Here is a 12,914-nt window from a genome sequence, read left to right as displayed (position 1 = left end):
ATCGTATTATGCAAAACTCAGATCCTGCAAAACACACAACTATGAAATGGTTCTCTACTTTCCAAAAACCATTTATCATGAGATTGATTTTATCAACATTATAATTACCAGTAGTAATAACTAATTCACTCAATAGATATGATGATTAAATGAAATAATATAAACCGCCCAGAACATCTTATCAAAAAACAAAAGTTAGTTTCTTTCAGTTTACATAGTGCATTTTAGGATTTATTTTCCAATCACTAACAAATGCTACTTACTTACCTCTACTTGAAGGGAAGTTAAAATAAGAAAGAACAGAAGGAAGGAAAGGAGGAAGGAAAATGAAAGAAGGAAAAAAAGAACAAAATTAAAGCATGTTTGAAATTGTGATTCTAGAAAATAAAAAGGGAAGGAATAATGAATTTACCAAAATCCAATTTATTTTTTTAAAGACTTTATTTATTTTTTCATGAGAGACACAGAGAGAGAGAGAAGCAGACACATAGGCAGAGGGAGAAGCAGGCTCCTTGCGGGGAGCCCGATGCAGGACTCCATCCCAGGACCCAGGATCATGCCCTGAGCCAAAGGCAGACGCCCAACCACTGAGCCACACAGGCATCTCCAAAATCCAATTCAGATTTAACTTTTGTGGTGAGGTAATGGGGTTGTCTTCCTGTGCTCTTTTCAGTCCTCTCTTCAACATGGCCTTTGCTGGCACATTCTTTCACTATTCCTGGGACAAAACAAAGACAGAGACTGGCCCTTGTAATATATTTTAAAGTAGGAATTCTCAAGCTCAAAATACTTTGGATATTACCTCTGTAAATTTGCTTGCCATCCCTATACCATGATATATTAAAAAGCAACAGCAAATATTTCACCTCAGTGTGCAGAAATTTTGTAGAAATTGTGTGACTTCCTCTAGAGCAAGTGCAAGTTATGTGTATCATTTTCATGCACAATGGTCTGTAGCCATTAGGAGAAAAATAATTATTTGGGTAATAGCTGCGGTTGCTTAAATGATCTCTTCTCTATTAAAAAAAATCAATTATTGTTTCTTGAATTTTCTCTTTGTGGTCATTAATTCTCTATCTTGATTTATGAGGCTTCTCTGAGTTAATTATATTTTGAAGACTTGTGGGGCTAAAATTTTGCATTACAGTAAAATGTAAATCTTTCAGTTTCCTAAAATCGTTCTTAAGGACTTCATTTTTAAAATGCATTTAAAGATATTTTATAATCATTTAATAAGATGCTTTAGTCTGATACATTCACACAAAATGGTCTCTTCGGGGCTGAAATTTTCAAAGGCTGCCTAAAGGGATACAATGCTGGGTGCCTTGAGCTTCCAGGTGGCCCCACACTGCCATCTGGTGGTTCTTCAAGTGCTTTACCTTTTCAAATTTCTACCTTTGCTCATTTCTATTCTTGTTCAAATGAATCTACATGCTTGCTCTTTTTTTCTTCTTTACAATGATCTCTTTTAGGATCTCACAACCAATTAAAAAAAATACAAAGTCTCCCACTCTATTGTTTGGGCTCATAAGAAATGGCCCTTTATCCTGTCGTAGCAGCCCTGTGGGCACTGGATGGACTCACATGCATTGTTTTTGAACAAACTGAGACTAGTGCCCACCCAAAGTGAAAAAGCAGCCAAGTGAGAGCTAAATGGCATTCCGGCAACACAACAGTTACATTCACGAGCTTTCTCATCACGTCATCCACATCCTTGCCGTTGGCAGAAAGCTTTAAAACAGACCAGGGAGCTTTTGAGACAGCACAGCATCAGCACCACCTAGGACAGGGGTCAGGCAGTGGCTTACTGCAGCACGATGGACTAGACAGGGGAGAGAACACAATGGCGATGTGTTGTCAATGTTTGGCAAGGCACGCACAGTGACTGGAAAAGGCATAGCCCAGGCAGGCTGGTACTAGATAGTGTGTGGGAGCCATATGGTGATTGTCCCTGGCCCGCATCACAGGTGACAGATGTCATTTGTTCATGGCAAACTGACAGGAGAGACTGGAAAGGAGCTGAGAAACCTGACTTTAAGCATAGAGGTAATGCAAAGGCATTTTTCACCAGCTCCCCCCAGCTTCTGTTGGTTCTGCCTTGGTCGGGGATGTAGTTCTCCCTTCATGTCCTCATGCCAAGTCTCCTGCCTCTGTTCAGCAGGGTTTTGGGGACCTTCGGGCCTTCCACAGGTGATGAGGTGACAGGCTTTCTGTACGCAGCTTTGTGTCCACAAGACAGAGTACGTGGTGGGAAGAAGCAGAAAGGAGGAACAAATGAGCAAATAATTGCAGACTTTGACTTCATGGTTCTGACACACGATTCAAAATCAATAATTCTCAGAAGGGCAGGGAGGATATGCATTTTCAAGAAATATATTTAATACCAGAATATAATTGCATATTTAGAAGACTGAAGTGTATATTATTATAGGCTTACATAATTCATATTCATAAATATTAATGTATTTTATGTTTAGCAAATGAAGAGATACCTATTGTTTTCATGACACAAACTTCAGAAAATAAAGCTCAATTAAATCCTTTTGCTTGATAAGGTAATTCTCAAGGAGGGAGGGGTAAAGCTTCCTTAGAGAGTTATATCAGAGTCTCCAGGGGTGAGCATTTTTTTTTATTAAAAGATGAGATTTAAATGTTTCTCAATTAGAAATAGGATTGAGGCCTCTGTAAAACAGTGCTCCTTTTATGTTTAGATTTAAAGTTAAAATAATAACAAAAAAAGTTAAAATAAGATAAACCAATATCAGTGAAATACCTAAATACAAGTGAGGCATTATAACTCCACAAATAACTTTCTGAAATACAGATCAGTTTTGAGGAAAGGGGTTGCATATCCAGAGAATTCCTCACTTTTTAATGGCATGTTCCCCCAATATAATTTAAAACATGAATTACTTGTCAACTACACTCAGATTTTTTTTTTAATGTCAACTATAGGGACTCCTGGCCAGCCCAGCCAGTAGAAGGTGCAACTCTTGATCTTGGGGTTATTAAGTTCCAGCCCCATGTTGGGTATAGAGATTACTTAAGAATAAAATCTTTTTAAAATGTCAACTATATTCAAAAAATAAATAAAACATAAATTGCAAAAAAATAATTGTTATATTTTATATACAAGTTTTGAGGAGACATTACAACTACGTGAAGTCAATAAATACTTTTTGGTGGCTATAACTCAATATGTGGCATGCCCTCCCCTCCACTTACCTCCCTCCAGTCCACCTCCACATGGATGGTACTACACAAACAATAACCTTTCTGGGGTTATCTATGACTTGATTGTTTCTCCCAGCTTTGCAAGCACCCTCTCTTTCAACTTGTCTTTCAGTGATTGGTTCCCTGTTGCCAACATGCTTAAGTCCGGCCTCCTTAGCATGGCTTAGAAAGCCCAGCACAATCTGGACCCAGCCTGCTTAACTGGCCTCATCTCTTGCCATTCACCAGTACCCCCCAACACACCCATGCTCTGGCCACACAAAATTCCTCTCATTCTCTGAAAACCCATGTCCTCTTTCTTATCCAGACCTTCACAATGCTGTGCCCCCTGTCAGGAGTACTCCCTCCCTACCCTGCTCCCCCCACCTCTTTACCTTCACCTGGCCAAACCCTAGTCATTCTTTAGGTCTCAACTCGGATGTCACTTTCTCTGGGCAGCCTTTCCTGACTTCTTAAGTCTAGCTTAGCTATTCTTCCTCTACTCGCATAAGCACCCTGTCCTTCTTCCATCATAACACATTGCACACTATATTGCAGTTGCTTGGTTGCTTATCTTTCTCCTCCATTAAGCTGTAAGCTCTACGAGGATAGACACCATTCCTGCCCATTGTTATATCCACTAAGGTCCACCTCAGTGCCTGACACATAGCAAGTGCTCAATAAATCTGTGTTGAATGGATGAATGTGTTTATTTAGTCTCCTCAACTTCAGTGGTACATATTATGCTATTTTGCCTTTGTCTCATTTCAGTCCGTGATGCTTCTCTTACATAGCCAGCGACGTTACATCTTTGAATACGACCAATCAGATTGTCTGCTCTCCGTCACCATGCCTAGTATGGTGCGCCACAGCCTACAAACCATGCTTTCAGTTGGCTACTACCGGAACATCTACACCCCACCAGACAGTAGCACTTCTTTTATCCAAGACTATAGTCGAGATGGCCGACTACTACAGACCCTGCATCTGGGAACAGGGCGCAGAGTTTTATACAAATACACCAAGCAAGCAAGGCTGTCTGAGATTCTCTATGATACCACTCAGGTCACATTAACATATGAAGAGTCTTCTGGGGTGATTAAGACAATACACCTGATGTACGACGGCTTCATTTGCACAATCAGATACAGGCAAACAGGTTTGTTGTGAAAGGGTGGTGATGTGTACAACCATATGGGTCAGTATTGTTTTATGAAATTTTTACCGGCCACAGTGTGAAACAGAAGCATTAACCTGTAGTCATCCAATCCAATAAACATTCACTTTACTTACTAAATTATCTTCCATTGAAAATTTAAAACCCCTGTTATAGGCTGCATGAAAGCTGATTCCTTAAAAACCTACTGGGCATTTCTCTTTCTGTGTCTCAGCTCTTGGAAAAGTTGAGATCCAAGAACCTGGTCGAACTGTGTCCTCCATCCTAACTCTCCACCAGATCTTCCCAGAGACACAGCTACAAGACTTGAGCGTCCCTGGCAAGGGCCTAAGCCCCGTGTGACCTTTATAAGCCTCAGTTGATGACAAAACATGTTCAAAAGTCAGGACTTTTGAATATATTTCATCCTTTGGGCTTATAAAATGCCCAAAGTCAGTTACCTTAATGCTGGACTTTGTCAACACCTGACCTACTGACTTTGTCACATAGGTTAAACAAATTAAAAGTACTTTTGTCAGTTATTATAACAAGAAAACATGTTTATAATATCAGTCTCACCACCCCAAGCCACTGAATGAGTTATTACTTAAATAGCTCCTGTAATTAAATTATTCTATAACTATAGCATCTGGTATTCTTTTCATATTTAATGACCACAACTATAAGAGTATGTATCTATGAGATGATATGCCCAGGTGTGAATGTAAAAGTATCACTACTAAAGTCAGTGACACTAGATCTTTCTGACTGCTCAACATTATGCATCTAGTTCTGTTCTCATTATTTTTATTTTGATTCTTCAGGACCTCTTATTGGACGCCAGATCTTCAGATTCAGTGAAGAAGGTCTGGTGAATGCTCGGTTTGACTACAGCTACAACAACTTCCGCGTCACCAGCATGCAAGCTGTGATCAATGAGACCCCTTTGCCCATAGATCTGTACCGATATGTTGATGTTTCTGGTAGAACAGAGCAGTTTGGAAAATTCAGTGTCATTAATTACGATTTAAATCAGGTCATAACTACTACGGTGATGAAGCACACCAAAATCTTCAGTGCCAACGGACAAGTTATTGAAGTTCAATATGAAATCCTAAAGGCAATTGCCTACTGGATGACTATTCAATATGATAATATGGGGCGTATGGTAATATGTGATATAAGAGTAGGAGTAGATGCCAACATAACAAGATACTTCTATGAATACGATGCTGATGGGCAACTTCAAACTGTTTCTGTAAATGACAAAACGCAGTGGCGTTATAGTTATGATCTGAATGGAAACATCAACCTCCTAAGCCATGGGAATAGTGCTCGTCTTACTCCTCTCCGATATGACCTCCGAGACCGCATCACCAGACTAGGAGAAATTCAGTATAAAATGGATGAAGATGGCTTTCTGAGGCAGAGGGGAAATGATATCTTTGAATATAATTCTAATGGTCTGCTGCAGAAAGCCTACAATAAGGCTTCTGGCTGGACTGTGCAGTATTATTATGATGGGCTTGGGCGACGTGTCGCCAGTAAGTCCAGCCTAGGGCAACACCTTCAGTTCTTTTATGCAGACCTTGCCAACCCCATAAGAGTCACTCATTTGTACAACCACACGAGCTCAGAGATCACATCTCTGTATTATGATCTCCAAGGTCACCTTATTGCCATGGAGCTAAGCAGTGGTGAAGAATATTATGTAGCCTGTGATAATACAGGCACCCCACTGGCTGTATTTAGCAGTCGAGGTCAGGTGATAAAGGAGATATTGTACACACCTTATGGAGATATATATCATGACACTTACCCTGACTTTCAGGTCATCATTGGTTTTCATGGAGGACTGTATGATTTGCTTACTAAATTAGTGCACCTGGGGCAACGGGATTATGATGTTGTTGCTGGTAGGTGGACGACACCTAATCATCACATATGGAAACAGTTGAACCTCCTTCCTAAACCATTCAACCTCTACTCCTTTGAAAATAACTACCCAGTTGGCAAAATTCAAGACGTTGCAAAGTATACCACAGGTATAAAACTTTACACTAAACTTGATATAACATTATGGTGTTTATCATATAATCTCAGTGCCTCTGTAAATATGCTTCCTCTTCCTGCCAGTTAGGCCACAAGTTATTGTGCAGTCACTCTCTTCCTTAGTCTGCTAGAGTGAGCAGAACTGTGCATGTGGCAGAAGACCTGATACTTTTGCATCCCAGGACACCTTTTCTTCCCTTTTAAGCATTCTGTTTATAGTTCTCACTCTTAAAAGCTTATATGAAGGGTGCCTGGGTGGCTCAGTTGGTTGAGCATCTGCCTTCAGCTAGGGTCATGATCTCGGGGTTCTAGGATGGAGCCCCAGCGTCGGGCTCCCTGCTCAGTGGGGAGTCTGCTTATTTCTCTTGCTCTACCCTTCCCCCTGCTTGTGTTTGCTGTCTCTCTCATTCACTTTCTCTCAAATAAATAAAATCTTTTTTAAAAATCTTATATGAATAATTTCATAAAAGAAAAATTCAGGATTATGTTCTACCAAATAAATCTAATATTGTGGACTGTGTGACCTCAGTGCTATTATCACATTAAGAGTTTCAGTGCTGTAAACTGAACCTATCTCTGTGATTATCCATGAATCAAAAGGTTTCCCTGTAGAGAGAGGATCATATATTTTAGAGCAGGTGATAGTAGGGAGAATTTTATCCCTAACTTCCCATTGGCTGAACATTTTGAAGGCAGGAGAGGTACAGTTCAGGCTTTCCACAAAGGTTGTAAAGTATGGGCTTCATCATTTTTTTCTTTTATATTTTGTGCCTCACAGACATTGGAAGTTGGTTGGAGCTGTTTGGTTTCCAGTTACACAATGTTCTACCTGGATTTCCCAAACCAGAATTAGAAAATTTGGAATTAACTTATGAACTTCTACAGCTTCAGACAAAAACTCAAGAGTGGGATCCTGGAAAGGTTAGTTAAAATTTTACCATCTCTATTTGTCTGAAAAAGCAGATCATCCAACACCATGACATGGCATTAACATATATTCATTTACTTCTTTTTGAGTTGTCTTGAATATTCACTGAAATGTCCACAATTGTCCATTAATTAATTAATTAATGAGGAGGTAGGAAAAAAGTTTCCATGAAGAAAGGATCAGAGAATTGGAGCTTTTAGAAAAGACAAGACTAACATGGGATTTGATGACTTGCTGCAGTAAACAAACAAGAGAAACTAAACTTTTAAAATTCTGAAACGGGCTGCCAAGGGCAATTATGGATTCTGTATAGAGAAAACTGTTCACTGACATAAAAATTTCCAACAGCAAAATAATTTAAGGCATAGTGCATTAAAAGCATGGGAAGAACAGAATTAAATTATTCTGACAAAGAAAAAGTATGTAAGAGCATTGAAGTAAAAATAATAAATATTATAGGGATAAAGTGTCTGGGAAAATAGGAATACCAAACTATTCACGGTTCAGCAGATAATTTCATCAAGAGTATGAGGTACAAATGAAAACAAGAAGTAACTTTTCCCTACAATTGAAAGAAATGGAGGAGTGTCTCTTTGCAAAAAAAAAAAAAAAAAATTACTTCAGCAAAATAAAACAAATATGGATGGGGGGGCTTGAAATTTAAGTGTAAAAAATCAGAGGCACCTGGCTGCCTCGGTCAGTTGAGCATCTGCCTTTGGCTCAGGTCATGATCTCAGGGTCCTGGGATTGAGCCCTGGATTAGGCTCCCTGCTCAGCGGGGAGTCTGCTTCTCCCTCTGTCCTACCCTCACCCCAGCTCATGCTCTCTCACTCTCACTTTTGCTCTCTCTTAAATAAATAAATAAAATCTTTTTAAAATTTATAAGGGAAAGGCAATTCTAAATAGGTACTATAGGCTTATCCTGTTTTGTAAAGTCATATAATATGTAAAAGTAATATTTGTAATTAAAAAGTAATTAAGTCTTTTTTATAATTAAAAGTCCTTTAAAAAGTTAATCAAAATGTTGAAATTGCTGAAGCTTTGTTATGGATACTTGGAGGTTCACTATTCTCTTGATTTCCTAATATTGAAAATGCCCATAATAAAAAAGGGTTGTTGGGCAGCCCCGGTGGCTCAGCGGTTTAGCACTGCCTTCAGCCCAGGGCATGATCCTGGAGACCCTGGATCGAGTCCCACATCGGGCTCCCTGCATGGAGCCTGCTTCTCCCTCTGCCTGTGCCTCTGCCTCTGTGTGTGTGTGTGTCTCTCTCTCTATAAATAAATAAATAAATAAAAATGTAAAAAAAAAAAGGTTGTTTTTTTTTAAGTACACATAAGAAGATCAGTGAACTTCTTGCTGATTTGTTGTAGTCATTTATAAGGTCACAATCTCTTAATTTTTTTAAAGATTCTATTTATTTATTTATGAGAGACACAGGGAGAGAGAGAGGCAGAGACATAGAGACACAGGCAGAGGGAGAAGCAGGCTCCATGCAGGGAGCCCGATGCGGGACTCGATCCCGGGTCTCCAGGATCAGGCCCTGGGCCGAAGGCAGACACTCAACCGCTGAGCCACCCAGGGATGCCCTGGTTACAATCTCTAAAAGCAAGAATAGGGCAGCCTGGGTGGCTTAGCGGTTTAGTGCCTTCTTCGGCCCAGGGCCTGATCCTGGAGACCCGGGATCGAGTCCCGCATTGGGCTCCCTGCATGGAGCCTGCTTCTCCCTCTGCCTGTGTCTCTGCCTCTCTCTCTCTCTCTGTCTCTCATGAATAAATAAATAAAATCTGTAAAAAAAAAAAAGCAAGAATAATGCCTTAAGCCATCTCTACCCTCACCGTGGCTACTGTATCACACCACACAGAGTGACAAACAGCTAGTCAGTATTAGTTACACTGGTGAAATTAAAATGTCTTTCTTCAGGAGGAGCTGGACCCACTTACCTTGAAGTGGCTCCTAGCTCTGAGATTCTATGATACCAAGCTTGAACAAATCACCCTATGTTTAACTCACCGAGGCCACAAGAAGTGTATGCAAGGTGACCCAGTAACCTGTTAGTCGTGTCCTTGCCAAATCTCTGATGAAGAGATTCCAAATTTGGAGTGAAATTTGTTGTGAAATCACTCACCGGAACGGTAAGGCAAGAAGGTGCTTTTCACAATCACCAAGCATTTGCACTGTACCTTTCTTCTTTCCTAGACCATTCTAGGTATTCAGTGCGAGCTCCAGAAACAGCTCAGGAATTTCATTTCCTTGGACCAACTTCCTATGACCCCTCGATACAATGATGGACGGTGCCTTGAAGGAGGGAAGCAACCAAGGTTTGCTGCTGTTCCTTCTGTCTTTGGAAAAGGTATAAAATTCGCCATCAAGGATGGCATAGTAACAGCCGATATCATAGGAGTAGCAAATGAAGATAGCAGGCGGCTTGCTGCCATTCTCAATAATGCTCATTACCTGGAAAACCTACATTTTACCATAGAGGGGAGGGACACTCACTATTTCATTAAGCTCGGGTCTCTGGAGGAAGACCTGGTGCTCATTGGTAACACAGGGGGGAGGCGGATTCTAGAGAATGGTGTCAATGTCACTGTGTCCCAGATGACTTCTGTGTTGAATGGGAGGACTAGACGGTTTGCAGATATCCAGCTCCAGCACGGGGCTCTGTGCTTCAACATCCGGTATGGGACAACTGTCGAAGAGGAGAAGAATCACGTGTTGGAGATTGCCAGACAGCGCGCTGTGGCCCAGGCCTGGACTAAGGAGCAAAGAAGGCTGCAAGAAGGGGAGGAGGGTATTCGAGCATGGACAGAGGGGGAGAAGCAGCAGCTGTTGAGCACTGGGAGGGTACAAGGTTATGATGGGTATTTTGTTTTGTCTGTTGAGCAGTATCTAGAACTTTCTGACAGTGCCAACAATATTCACTTTATGAGACAGAGCGAAATAGGCAGGAGGTAACAAAAAAAATCTCTGCCTTTGCGTCACCAAAGACTGCCTGTTTTTAAAAACATAAAATGGTTTATTGTATTGGTTTTCTAGATCAGAACTCTGTATATGTAAATATGGAGGAAAAACATATCCAACTGCCTTTCAATGTGACGGAAGATGGTATTTTAATATTGTTTGTTTAAACTCTTTAAGAAATGACAGATTTTTAGTTCTTGTGTGGCAGTATTCAAAATAACACAAGTAAAACAGCTAAAACAAAAGTATTCAGAAAGCACCACTTTAAATTTGTCAAGCCATGCACATGTTCAAATATAAAGAACTCAAGGTTCTATATCTCTATCGTGACACAAAATTTCACATTTAACCGTCGGCAGAGCTTATGGGCTATTTGAAGATGTGGTGCAATATTCTGAACCTTGCATTTCGAAAGACTGCCAGCCCTCTCACATTTTCCAGATGCGTAATAGGAAACGTAAAAAGAAGTGTAAAATGTCCTCAGCCACCATCTCCCAGAGTCAGGACCCATTTGCCTCTCCTCCCTGGTTATTCCTCCTTGCTTGTGAAAGTAAATGCCATGTTGTTGTGCTGTGTTTTGGCGTGTGGTGGCTGGGTTCTGCCTACCACGCTTCCCTGCGGGTGTGGTAACCAGACTGAATTGCCACTATCTGCTTGTGTGTACATGATACCAGGGCAGCTGGCCAGTGTTAACTTCTCCCACACAACCTGTTCTGACTACATTTTTTTACCAAATTGTCCAGCTGTATTGGCATCATGTAAGCATAGCTTTCATTAACCTGGGTAGGAATTTCTCATTTATATATAGGGTGTGTTTTGGTCATAGTTTCACGTTAGTGATTCCGTATTTATACACTAATCCAATGGCTTTGTGCACACGAAAGGTAATTTACTACAAATGATTCTGGTACAAAATAAGAAAAAGAAAAAGAAAAAAGAGGCGTCAGCAGGCATGCATGCCTGACATGCCAATAAATATGTTCACTACTACTGCAGAAATTCACAAGAGCCAAAACCTTTCAAAACAAACAAACAAACAAACAAACAGACCTAGTACTAAGACGAAAGGAAAGTACCAAAGGAAAGACCAAACCAAACATCACAGTAGTTGCTGCCACATTGATTCATCCCCCTTGGATTTATCTTTCAAATGTACAATTCTGCATTGACCATCTCCCAGCCACAGTAAGGAAATTTAATTAAGTGAACCCTTTCCGATCTCAGACATTTCAACTAATTATAGAGAGGCAGACTGTTTTTTGCTGAAATAATTTATGCAGTTATTTATTTTAGATCTCTGTCTTCACCCATTTATTTTGATTTAATCATCTGTCCTGCCTAGAAAAATAACTATTTTCCAGGAAGGGTAATTTTGTTCCATGATCAGTTAAACTTTGGAAAAAGATCAGGATTAGTGTTAATATCAGCTGCAGTTTCTCAATCTTTATGAATCCTGTAGTAAAAAGAAGCCCCTTCGTTAGCTGTGAGATTTGTGCCCAGTGACAAAGAGACAGTTTGTAAAACGCTGTGTAATTGTACGTTACCACAAATGAAAATACACGACAGCACAATGTGGCCTGTTGAAAATTCCCCTGAGCCAGCTTCAGCACTTTCATCACTGGGTCTGCACATTTGCTATGTCTGAAGGAAAATTTATGATGGAATGTTACAGTTTGGATTCTTTCCAGCTACTACCTAAATGCAGTGTGGGGGTCATTGCCCTGCTTTGTGATGGCAGTTTTTTTTGAAAATATGCAAAGTCAGAATTCAGGCTCAGGTTAAGGTTTCTAAAGAGTCTGACTCCTTACTCCACCAAGTAGAATAAGGGAAAGGCAAGGATCTGCACAGCAGGGGAAGGTATATCCAGACATTTCATTTTCAAAAACATCAGGTTGAGATTACCACATTCTTACACATGTATTCCGAAAGAGAGAGAATTCATGATGAGCTCCTCTCTCTCTTTTTTTAAAGGTTTTATTTATTCATTTGAGAGAGAGACAGAGAGCATGAGGGGAGGGAGGGGCAGAGGGAGGGGGAGAAGGAGAAGCAGACTCCCCGCTGAGCACAGATCCCAATGCTGGGCTTGATCCTAAGACCGGGACCAGGACCAGGAGATCATGACCTGAGGTCAGGGCAGATGCTTAACCAACTGAACCACCCAGGTGCCCCTCCTCTCTCTTTTTAATTGGAAGCACACCAGCTCAAGAGATTACTAATATAGACTACAATCATATTATTGCTTTTCTTTTTTCTGAATCAGGCCTGCGTTAGTGGTACAGTATTTATTTAAGATGGGATTCTAAAATTATGAACAAACTTGTTGAAAATTTGAATACCTCCACACCAACCTAAAAATGGACCTTAAATTCCTAGAACCTCTGATTTTCTTTTAAATCAATGGAAAAATAATTTGCGAACTGTATATAGAGAGTGCATTCATAAATGTGATGATGTATTTTATCACTAATCCAAGATGTCAATATTAGAGTCTATTTTGCTTATATTTTAAGCGATTATTATACTTTTTTGCAATTCACTGATGTATCATTTTCAAACTGCTTTAAATATCCATTAGAAACAAATATTTGAAGCTTTTACTTAAT

At 40.1% G+C, this 12,914-nt stretch overlaps 1 protein-coding gene across 1 annotated transcript in view; it reads left to right on the top strand.

The window, feature by feature from the left end:
- TENM1 (teneurin transmembrane protein 1) overlaps window positions 1-12,362 on the top strand; it is a 790,607-nt gene extending 778,245 nt beyond the window's left edge. Inside the window, exons 31-34 of the mRNA XM_038588255.1 lie at window positions 3,985-4,372; window positions 5,194-6,414; window positions 7,200-7,342; window positions 9,547-12,362. Coding sequence (XP_038444183.1) covers window positions 3,985-4,372; window positions 5,194-6,414; window positions 7,200-7,342; window positions 9,547-10,305 — 2,511 coding nt within the window. The 3' untranslated portion in view covers window positions 10,306-12,362. The remainder of the gene's footprint in view (window positions 1-3,984; window positions 4,373-5,193; window positions 6,415-7,199; window positions 7,343-9,546) is intronic.
- Window positions 12,363-12,914: the final 552 nt, after the last annotated feature.

The sequence above is a fragment of the Canis lupus genome, chromosome X (genome assembly GCF_011100685.1).
Source record: "Canis lupus familiaris isolate Mischka breed German Shepherd chromosome X, alternate assembly UU_Cfam_GSD_1.0, whole genome shotgun sequence".
Lineage (NCBI taxonomy): Eukaryota > Metazoa > Chordata > Mammalia > Carnivora > Canidae > Canis > Canis lupus.
Note: the sequence above shows the minus strand (reverse complement) of the source record. Positions and strands in the feature narration are given on the sequence as shown.